This window comes from Cyprinodon variegatus, unplaced genomic scaffold (assembly GCF_000732505.1).
Source record: "Cyprinodon variegatus isolate N-32 unplaced genomic scaffold, C_variegatus-1.0 Scaffold880, whole genome shotgun sequence".
Lineage (NCBI taxonomy): Eukaryota > Metazoa > Chordata > Actinopteri > Cyprinodontiformes > Cyprinodontidae > Cyprinodon > Cyprinodon variegatus.
In genome coordinates, this window is record NW_015151333.1 from 21281 (window position 1) to 33597 (window position 12317).

The 12317-nt window shown below is 36.7% G+C and overlaps 1 protein-coding gene across 1 annotated transcript in view; it reads right to left on the bottom strand.

Annotated features, from left to right (window-relative positions):
• pusl1 (pseudouridylate synthase-like 1) overlaps window positions 1-12317 on the bottom strand; it is a 23524-nt gene that overhangs the window by 2124 nt on the left and 9083 nt on the right. The window contains exons 5-6 of the mRNA XM_015397660.1: window positions 2943-3003; window positions 2623-2785 (exon numbers count right to left, since the gene is read on the bottom strand). Coding sequence (XP_015253146.1) covers window positions 2623-2785; window positions 2943-3003 — 224 coding nt within the window. The remainder of the gene's footprint in view (window positions 1-2622; window positions 2786-2942; window positions 3004-12317) is intronic.

The window sequence follows — 12317 nt, forward strand, 5'->3', positions numbered from 1 at the left end:
TATTTTTCAAAGTGTCAGAAATGGATAACAAAACTGCTATTTTCAATGACTACTTATTTTTGTCCAGCTTTAACATCGGTATCAATATCGGTTATCGGCTACATGAATTTTAAAATATCGGCATATCGGATATCGGCCAAAATCCCAATATCGTGCATCCCTAGCCATTAGCTTTAAGAGCAACCCAAACAGAGCAGTAATTACACCAAGATATATAAACATTTTGCTCTTAAGGTGGAAAAACCTTTTTTTATCCATTACCGGTAATCTGCTTTATTTAGAACTCAAGTGGCAGTTTTAACTTTAAGGGATTAAACTCTGTAAAAATCTACTTCAAGGCATATTTTTCTATCTGATTATTAATTCAAATGAATTTATTAGAAAATTATCATAAGTTGCAGCCCTAGAAATGATGTAGGACTGTTGTGCAATATGTTATGATCAGATTCCAGCACTGAGAAGCAATGTATACCATGCAGTAAGGTTGTTTTCTGCAGTTAGCATTAGTCAATTTAATGCACATGTTGCATTAGAGACAGACAAGGAAAACTGATTTCTCCCCTTGTCATGAATATTCACCATAACAGCACTGGCAAAGCCACCTACAGCTGCTGCAGGAAGCATGGCAAAGCCACAAGAACTAGTCAGTTTAATAAACATTTCAAGGATTCTGACAAAAAATATATTTTTTCTTAATAACAAACGCAGATGTTTCTTTTTGCTCAGTGTTTGCGATTAATTGGATCAAAATACAAAGTAAATCAACCTGTTTAGTGTTTTTAACCAACCCAATCTTTTGTATTCAATAAAGTATTCTAACACACACTTTAGTTCAAAAACAAAGCTTGACGCCTTGGAACAAAAGCCACATGTGGCTCTTTAGATCCACCTCTGCAGCTTTTAATAACTTTGGCCCAAAATATACTAAGGTTAAGGTAAGTTAAAGGTTCTAGCTTAGACAGCTTTATTTTCATAGCATATATGTCTAACACCCAGTTGTTTACTGTGTGTTTTTTTTTGTCGTCAAATTCAACATTCTATTAAGAATATTTATTAAAACTCTATGCTTATTTATAGGTATAGTGAAGGATTTCATCAAAATAAGTGGTCCTCCTAATTTTCAAACATTTGGATGATATGTTTATGTAAGGCCGCCCTATATGCTCGTCCCCATTTTCACTCACCGGTGCAGAGTCTGACCGTGGAAAAATTGCAAATCTTTTGGAAAGTAAGCTTGTATGAGTAATGCAAACAGCAACTTTTAAACCGAGCGTGCACGAGGAGAAATGGGCTCCTGCATGCTCTCGCACACATCTAATAGGCATTGCCTCTCTGGAGTGGGTACAGGGTTGTGCATGTGCATTTATTTTTAGAGGGCGGGTATTTTGAAAAATTCACTAATATCCTCCACTATATCTTTAATTAATAAATAAGAAAAATTTCCTATTCTAGATATTATAGAAACAACTCTTTTTGTTAAATATTCCTGTTGTTTTTTTGGCCCTAAACAAATGTAGCCCTGTTTCCAACTCCTTCTGTCCCTGAATGATTTATTCTTATATTTTGGAAGCAGAGCACTTTGCTGTTTGACAATTTCTGCGTAAATAATTATGCTTCCACTAGCTTGAAATGTTAAAAGACATCAAATGCTGGTTCCCTCGCTTTGGCAACATAAACTAGGAGTTCTGCAAAAATCCTGAAGCTTTTTTATTACATAAGGAACAATAGATATAAAAATTCTGAAAATCATTAATGTTTCCTAAAATATAGATTTCTTTAAAGACTTTAAATATTCCAATCACTTAGGAGCAAAGTAATGGGCAGTGATTAATGTTTAGGGGGGGGGCGGCCCAGTGGTTACAGCATAGAACTTGGAATCCAGAGGTTCTGAGTTTGAGCCCCATTCCCACAAACTGCCACTCTGGGTCTCTGAGCAAGACCCCTAACCCCACACTGCTCTGCGGGCGCCACACAATGGCAGCCTACTGCTCCCCAAGGGGATGGAACAAATGCAGAGAGTGAATTTCTCCAATGCGAGATCACTAAAGTTCAATTATCTTTTAATTATCCATCCAGACAACCTGACATATGATTGGTATTATAGCTTCTGTTTAAGAGCATCAAATTAATTAAAGATGTACATGTTGTTATAGATGTGGCAGTTTGAATATTTTTATAATATAAATAGTGGAAATAGATGGAAAATGATAAAGACATAACAGGGATTTAGTTATAGTCCAATAGCTTTGGAGCAGTTTTAAGTTGATTTAGTGATGAGAGCAGAGTTTGGGTAATTGTAGGGTTTGCCTTGTTCATTTGTATTGAGGGAAAAAAGGTTACAAGAAGATAAATATTTTTTTTTAAATTATACAAGTAAGCAGCTTTAATGTCCTAAATGTGAGCTGAATGTTTTTATTCTCAAATGGTTGAAACAGTACAGTGTTTGCAGTAGTTAGAAATTACTATTTTACACATTTAGTTTTTCCGTGTTTCACATTTCATTCAGCTCTTATGGAGTAAGGAATCTTAAAGATTTGATAAATGTGTAAATTGAAATGTTTGCACTGTGGCTAGAAGAAGGAAATTAAATATTAGTAAAGGTTAAGGATGATTGCCACTCACCTGACTCTTTGTAATCTACACTTCTAAGGAAGAGGCCGTGAGCTGGAGCAACCACACCCTGAGGGTAGGCCAGCGTGTCCCGAGCGTCCAGGATCTGTTTGACCTGAGACACGGACAGCTGTCCCCGGCCTACAGCCACCAGGGCCCCGGTCATCCTCCGCACCTGGATCAAACAACCAGACTTATGCTCTCAGGTTTAAAGCAAACGTGCTGGTTTTCACTACCAGCAGAGGGCGCTGATAATCCAGACCAATTAGAAACAAAATCAGAAATACACACATTGATTAAGCTGGCATTTACAAGACATAAGAGCAACCAACCTGCTTATAGAGGAAAGATCGACTTCTAAAGGTCAGCTCCCAGAACGGTAACTCTCTGCAAAAATGAAATGACATTTAGTTGCAATTTTTATTCGTTCTTTCACATTTTGGTAAGAAAATATACAAATAACCAAAGAACATGCTGTAGGAATTGGATCAAATGCTAATTTGATTTGCAGCTTGCTGTCTGATTGCATTTGACATATAATAAATGGAGAGGAAGGTTTATAAACCAGGCCTGGAAGCAGTGTGAGCAGGACACCCTTCTTAGACATATTTACACCAAGGTTAGACGGATCCATGTTGTTTTATGTTTTGTTTAGACTTATATTGTGACACATATTAGTTTGGTAAGATTTATGCAATGATAAGGGAAAAACATATATACATTTATGCTTTTCATGAGTATTTTGAAATGCTGTTTTGAACCTCAGTAGACGCAATTGATTTCATTACAGACTCGTATTTCGAATTACTTAAAAAAAACAACAACACACACAATCAATGATTGAAAAAAAAAAAGGTTAAATGAGAGTACAAATAGGGGAGACTGGGTGTCATATTGCAATTATCTTCTCCACCAGAGGGTGCAACTAAAATCTAGAATACTAGTTTTCTTCATTTGCATGGTCAGGTCCTATGGACTGAGTGAGAAGAAGACAACACATTGTTAGTTTAAATGAACATCAACACATCAGTGTGTGAGTGTGTGCGTGAATGGGTGAATGACTAAATGTAGTGTAAAGAACTTTGATCAAGTCTCCTGACTACTAGGCCATTTACCAATTAAAGATTTTTCATTAAGTAAAAAATTATTACTCTCTTTTTTAAAATAAGTTTAAATCAGATAAATATATATATATACATGTGGACTTTTTAAAAATGGATATTAAGACATCCTGTTCTACATCATTCATTGTTCTGATTTAAGTTAATGTTAAGTTAGAGCTAGAATTAGCAAACATGGTCATTCTGGGCAACTTGTCACAGTCATTTTGGGTTAAGTTGTCACATGTAACGATTACCCCAAAATGATAATTTTCAAATAACTATTTAAATGATCACACCCTAATGAAGATTTTACTAAATTTTTATTGAAAAAAATAGTGGTTTAAAAGAAAGGAGAAAGTTAAAAGATGGTCAGAAGTTATAAAAGAACAACCCCGCGAAAGCACTCCGCATTTATGACATCCCTAGGAATGTAGCAACTACTTATCCAATGACTGTAACCCCACATAACATCAAGCTGGCTTTCGTGCAACGGGGATTCAGCCTTACAACAGGGAAGTGTTCTTGTAGACAGAATTTGCTCAGATCACCCTTATTAGGACCTAGCTCTACCAAGCCCAAGCACCAACTGGGCCAGCGCTGGACCAAGCAATGGCCCAGCTGCTCTAGACCCAAGCACCAACCTAGAAGCTATTTCAGGCCTTAGTAAAGCAGCCTCCTCCATCAATGCATTCACTCTAGAGGATATAAGGCATTACCCAAAAGCTGGTCCAAGATAAAAAGTTACCCAGCAGAGAAGGAAGAGAAACACCTCTGTTCTCACTGACACATCAGTGAAAGAGGCACATGAAGCAGAAAGGCAGGCAAAAGGGAAGAACATACTGTTCAAAAAGAAAGGCAATGTTACAAAATTTAAAGTGCAAAAGAAGCAAAGCACAGAGAAGAAATAGAGGGCAAATATAAAAACTATGGAAGAAGATTAGTCCCTGTGCCTGGTCCTTATAGAACCATTTGGAAAGAGCCGCCCAGGAGAACCCTGGTTGCAGTGCATGATATGCAAAGGATGGGCACATTAAGAATGCACGCCTGGTAATTCTGTATATGTCTGCCAAAACTGCAACTGAGATGGAGACTCTGACTAGTGAGATCTCCTTTTGTTCCAGGACCAGTTTGTTTAGTAATGCTTGTTGCATAATATTTCATGATATTTCATATCCCAAGTGTAACAAGAGTGAATTAATGTAATTTATCAACTTTCCATTAAGGAAATAATTCTTTTGTCCTTATTTTATTGGTTGCAAAATCCAGTGTGACATCTTACCCCACATAGTGTGAAAACTTAGCCTTTGGTGGGGCAACTTGTTACATGGTGACAATGTTGAATTGATTGCTTATAACTCTGTACTGACACAAGATATGAAAATGACATGAATACAAAATATATACCTGAAACTTTAGTCTTTCATCGGGTACATATTTTCTTAATATATGATGTTTTGATTCCAAGATATGAGTGTAAAAAGTCACAACTAGCCCCGGTCTCCTCTACATAATAAAATACAAATAAAAAAAATACATAAAAAGATTCTCTTTTAGGAGGCAGCGATATACAGATCTTACTGGACTATATTTAATGTTAGTCAACAGAGGGATAATTCTATTTTTGGACTGATTTAGTTGGCAAATTAACCTATAAATAAAATCCCTTAAAACAGCCGACATTAGCTGAAACAAACTGTTAACTGGCAATGCTCCATCTAAGCTTCTTTAACTAAAGATAAATGCATCTTTATAAGCAACCTTTAGTGTCAGAAAGCTGTTTTTTATGATTGCATCATAAATGTGCTGTATCCATGATAACATTATCTAAATAAATTTGAGTTTAACTTTATCAGAAAATCTCAAAATTTCTGAGCCAGAACATTTAAGCTTGGCGATAAATCTCATCATCTGGTAGCAGTCTCTCAGCACATGACCAGTAAGATCAACTTAAAATTATGACATGTATCGTCTTTAGTGCGAAATATCATACACTTTTTTGATGGGTTGAATTTACCATCCTGAACTTCACCATATACCGAACGCGCATTAGGCAGCTTTTACAGACCAGCTGAACTTGGACTAAAACTACATAGTTGTCAGCATAAATCAATTGGTTTACAACCAAGTCTTCAACCAATAAGCCAGTTGTACATGGATTGATCTACTTAGAAAGGTCATCTATATAAGAACTGATCAATAAAGAGGAGAGGAAGCCTCCTTGTCCGACTCCATCACTGACCCAGAGGATGCAGTCAAACGGTTTTCTCACCTGACCTGCATGTTTTGAATGGGAGGGATCTTCCTATAGATTTAGACACACCACAGTTCTTAGACTTAAACCCAAACTGATTGTAGACATTTATTTTCTTCAAATCTTGGAACTAGAATTATTTCAAATAACTTTAACAGTTTACTTGTAAGGGAAATAGCTCTGTAATTATCAGAGCTACCAACTAATCCTGCTTTATCTTTACTGGCAGGAGACAGAAGCACCTTAATTGAGGAGTCAGGAATAAAGCCATGCACAATAAAGCCAGTCAAGCATCATATCTTGCTATAGTGCTGTTGCCAAAGATCTACAGTCAGATTTGCCCCTGAGACGAACCAACTGATGAGATGATCTAAAGCAATTAGTCACTTAATTAGGAAAACAAAGAAACAAAACAACGTTCATGCTGAGAGTGTGACAAACATGAATGAATAAAACACAACATGGTAACACTGAACTGTCACTAATTTATTTTCAGTTATGATTGCATACAATTTATTTTTACTAACAAGCAGAAACACATTTCTCTGCATGTCTTATCATTGGGGCGCAATGAAATACTCCCACTGATATAAATGTTTTCAAGCCACCTACTACTGATAAAATACAGTTAGTTGGTTATTTATAGAAGTTGGTAACCAAACAAATATAATAAACACCCTCTAGATTGTTGTAATTGTCAAATGCCTATAGAGTAGAATAATGTTCCTGCTCTTTATACAGTACAGATGTGAAAAAAATCTCAACTATAATAAAATTAGCTGAGATAATTAGTCAGGCATGTTGCTAGTAGCTCTCTGGCTGCGGATCTATGGGTTGACCTATAACACTACTATTGGTATTCTTTGCAACCATTGGCCCCCTCCCAGGGAAGACGTGGAAGCATCGTCTCATCTAGCTAACTAGCAGCTTATTAAAGCACTTGGGGAGGAGGAGCAGTAAAACACTTTATGCTCTTATTCAGTCTGAAAGATTTAGGGCACAGCTGCATTTAACCGGTTTATCTCAGGGAGAGCCTTCAAATTAGGATTAAGATGATTATATGCAATTTGTTATACATTACACACCCCTTTGTTGCGGAGTTTACTTGTCGGAAAGAATAAATGGGTTCCTATACAGTAGACACCTGTCTACACTCCTACAGATTCTTCTGATTTTGCTTTTTTCTCTAACTTAAGGGTTCCTGATCATCAAACCAGTTAATATCTGACAGAGATACCTGTCAAGTTTTGTCACGTTTGGTTTACCGTGCAATTCCCCACTTGAAAGGGATAGTTTCTACGACGGAACTTAGCTGGATTTCACTCAAAGAGCCTTCAATTTAGTAGCCTGGGTGCCAGTCCGAACTTAGTCCCGCCCACAAGGTTTGAGTTCGGGGAAGTTCGGTCTGGCTCTGCTCCATAGTAGCGCGAGTATTAAAGCCCACTGTCAGGCGATCCAATCAAATTGTCAGGGCGGGCTTTATACGATGATGGACAGATGATCAAGAGTAACGTTATCAACCACGGACCAAAGCGCGCTTGGGTGACAACAATAATGGCTGCCGCTGGAGAGTTTGGGTGAGTAGATTCTGCTATTAGGTCTGTTCTAGAAGATATCGACAGCAAATTAATTTTAAAAGAGGAACAGAGAAAAGCGATCAAGTCTCATCTTCTTAATCTAGGCGTGAAACTGCACGCTTTGATTTTTGTGGACAACAACTATGCCTCGCTTAAGATACGTCACGCACTCCGTTGCTCTTATTGGTTGTAGGTCTATCCAATTGAGTGCAGAGGCATTTTTTTTCCTGGTTCGTTCAAAACACGCCCCATAATCACAGCTCTATGGAGCAGTATCAGACTCATATTCTGACTAGAATTGAGTCGGACTACGTCAGGCTATCAATTTAGCTGATCCAGCTTTGATGATCAGCATAGCCTTCCAGTCATATAGGTGAAAAACCTCAAGAGAAACAGAAGCACATTACATTTTGAAATAAAAAAGATAAATACTTTTGAAATAATTAAACAGATTTCCACCCCTTTAAACCAATTATTTCAAAAGTATAATAAATAGCAAATATTTGATAGTAATTCAATGCAAATAAATTTGCATATTTGTCAGCCTTTTGTTAAATATATTATTTTTTTCCCCCCAAGATTTTACTCAACATTGTTGAGTAAATACCATTAACAATAAAACCAAGTGTATTATTATTATTAAGATAATTATTAATATTTTTATTTTATATTAAAACCCTTTAAAGCTACAGTGTGTAATTTTCAGCGACATCTAACGTCCAGAGTGCAGACTGCAGCAACATGAACATCTCCCCCCCACCGCTTCTCCCCCCCAACAGTACGGCGAGCGTTACGGGACAAAATGTCTTCCACGATGTCCGCATCACCTACCTTCTCAAGTGATGAGGTTTGTTTACATAGATAATTTTACAGATAGCATTTCATTAGTCTGTGTGTTCAGTACCGTCTCAGTTCATCTCTCTCAACTTGCCGTAGTTACTTTCGAGCGTAATGGGCGATCTCGCAATCGCTAGTTTGTTGGCTCTGCGCTGCCGTAGCGCAAAGATGTCTGCCTCCATGGCTGCAAGACCCGCTCCTATGTAATTATAAATAACGAATTCTAAGGCAACGCAAATATTAAGGTTAAGAGGCTGAGCTCGTAGATGATGATAAATAACATAGTTATGTATAATATATTACATTTCTGACTGTATATCCCTGTAATTATTACACACTGTAGCTTTAATACAACAGTCTATCAGAGTCCATGTGCTGCTCCAATGAGATTCAGGAAGTGAGCAACAGCATTGTGAGGCTTACCGGCTGTCCTTCAAACTTTGTTAAAAAAAAAAAAAAAAAAAAAAAAAAAAAAACTTGCACAGTTCTGATTTTACATGTGCTACCAGCTCTGTTTCTCATGTTGTAGCACTTTTTCAAACATGAGTGATAGGTCAGTTACACCAAAAAGCACCTGCAATCTCTGATTGCAAGAAGAGTCCAACTGGTTCTCATCAAGCCACAGAAAGTGGGGAGTGGCTACCTGGCAGTTTGCTAGAACAATACCAGAGTAAATAAAAGTAAAAAGCTTTTTTCAAAGATGATTTTAATTAAAAGACCATGCAAACATTTCCCACACAGTTTAGCAGAAGCTTTCAAAGCGACAAGGTCACTGAGAAGAACAACTGAACACAGAGTAGAAAGAAGAGCTTCTTGGGACATTGTATTTACTGCTGAGATGAGTGAACAAACTAAAAAAAGAAACTATAAACAAACACATCGCAGAGTGATTGACGACCAGTCCTTTTTAGTGGCGCCATTTTAATCCAAACACAACTTTTAATCTTAAGTTCATTCATAACATAATTAATAAAACAAACAAATCCTTATATCCTGCATGAATTCACGAAGGCACTGCATAAATAAATAAATAGATCAATGGAGGATTATTTACATGCATAGGAAAATGAGAAAATTGAAGAAACTCCCAAAAAACCCTTACGCTTTATCTTCAACCAGAGTAAAAGAACACATCCTTTCAATTTAGACAAACTTTGACTTTTTTTTTGACATTTTTCACTTTTTGTTTTTTCTATCTCATCCCTTATAGAAAAATGAAATTAAATATGTAGAAAGCTTTCATGGGGGGTGGGGGGAGCTAGAGAGAAATAAATTACATTATTTCTGAGAAGTGCTTATATTTTCCTATATGGTGCAGCATATTTTCAGGATTAACATTTAATGCTCATGGAGGCATTATCTAGCATACAGAGCGACCCCCACAGAAGTGTAATCTCCCACATCCCACATGGTGTTCTCCATCTCTGGCATGGATTATACTGAAACCTCATTGTCTAAATTACATAGACCCACTTAAAACATAATCACACACAGCTCTTTAATTAACTCTGTTAACCTGTTGGATCTCACAGCAGGAGAATTCAGCTGTTCAAAAGTACAAAAAAATTATCTTATTGATTTTTACTTTTGAATAATAGGTTTATCTTAATGAGTCCTCCATTGCAATGGCTCTTAATGGTCAGGATGCTGCACCGAGTCACTTTTAGATAAAAATATGGGACTACACCTATTATACAGTCTATATTTTTGGCTATTTGACAATTAAGCCTAGGTTTTCACAGTGCTTTTTCACATATATGTGTAAATAATGTGGTAAACGTGTTTAAAGACACACTGAAAAATTTCACCCAAACTTTCAGATTATTTACAGATTTATTACATAATAAATTCCAATTTACTTTCTCTTTAGATACGTTTAACACAAACCTTTTCACAAAACTTTCTACAATAAAGCTTATTCATTTGAAATAGATTATCATCAGCTTTATGGATTTACCGGTACTATTAAAGTGTACTTACTTAAAATTAAAATGAGATCATTTATTTCAAATACATAATGTCTATTGTTTGAATTGAATAAAAACGACCCTAATTATTATCTTTTTATTTTTTATTTTTATAAAAAAAATGAGTAGTTGATGATAATGAGATGATAGTTATTGGACACCTTAATTTAACACGTTCATTTGGTCAGATTTCTATCTGTTTTTTCTAGGGCTACCAGCATTTTTTTCCAGGCCTGTTTCATTAGTTTATTTTTTTATTATTCTGTTCAAGCATGACTGAAAAGCAATGTCCGACATTCAATTGTTTATTTTCATAGAATTTTTAAATTTATTACTACTTTGAATAATTTTCAGATTCAAATTATTTCTATGACCATTGCAGGTTTTTCTTTCATTACACGAGGAGTGGTAGCAATTTTTAACCTAAACCCAAAATAGAAATAATTTTTTTGTTATATCATATTCAATTAAAAGTTTTCAGAGGCACACAGAGTGAAGGAGGTGAATAAATGGAGGAGGCTCGGTGTGAATTAATGACAAGGCATGATCTATTTAAAAGTTTAGAGAAAAAAAAAGAAAAAAAAAATTAAAGACTATTACATTAATGTACATTACACTTTGCAATCCCGGACAGAAACAATGAAAACTTTGCTCATGTGTGATTCATTTTCAATGGTGAAACAAAGTTGGAATTGGCTCTCTGTGCAGACAGTATGCGGCTTGAGGCTCCTGAGACTGACCGCCTGTCAGTGCCTTTGACTGAAGATAGTAAACTCAGAGCAATCAATGGTTTCACTTATGGATTAAAAGTTGCTAGATTTGTTTCTAAAAATAAAAGCCGAAAGAGGGGTCTGAAAAGTCGCTAAAGATTTGACAACAGCTTTGAAAGAGAGAAAATGAGGCAACGATGTTAACAGAACCTTAACCCTTCCCATCAGTCCCGGTGGCATGTGTTCTTAAGCCTAAAGTTTATTGGTCTGACCCAGTGGCGGCCGGCCCATAGGGGGCACTGGGGCACCGCCCTCCCTGATAAGAAGAGAGAAACGTAAAATATATTTTTAGAAATGAACTCATAAATGTCAGTTTTACTCTCTAGAGTGTGTACCTATAAGCAAAACAAATTATATAAACTACATTTCCCTATCTACTGTCATTCATTTGTGGATTTCCACAGACAGACTCCTACCGTCTCTGTCTTGGGGCTCTGATCAGACTGCCCCACATTTGCAGAGAATCTGCCAATCATTTACTATTGCTAGGTCAATTTAATAATTTAATAGCCAATCAGTGTCTCAGAATTTTATGGTCTTGGGGCTCTGAAAATACTGCCCTTTAACAGGCTTCTGCACCCAAGCGCAGGTGCAGAAAAATTGGAGGGATGATGGGGAACGTAACGAGCGAGGGCAGCTTCCACCAAATTCGGTGAGATCCTTATTTATCTACCCGTTTGCCAGAAGAACATCCCTGTTGTAGGATATGAAAATTTCATGTCATGGTTATTGTGACTGTGACGAATCCACCTCGTCACTTAAAATAACCTCTGTAACTTTGCGTGCCACACACACATTCCTGCTATACTGTGTTTGTGAGGACCAATACACTCGCGCTGAGCCCAGTAGCTCCATTAACTTAAAACACACAAGCTGTTCCTGGTTACCTGTTGGCGTATTGAGGGTGCACACTTAATATTTCAGTGAGGTTAGCCGTGTGTGTGTGTGTGTGTGTGTGTGTGTACATGATATGCTATGGGGACTTGTCATCTTCAGTCTGGCGGCGTCTTTGCTGGGTTCAAACCCAGTTTGGTGTAATTGAATAAGTCAATGAATCTGTGTAAAGGAATTAAGTTGTAAAAATTATTTGTTTTTGTGTATCAATTGTTTGTGGAGGTAATATATGGACAAAACTGATTTATGAGAAGAAATCAGAAATAAGAGAGCCTGAGGTGAGGGGCTTAATGTCATGATGAGTCTCT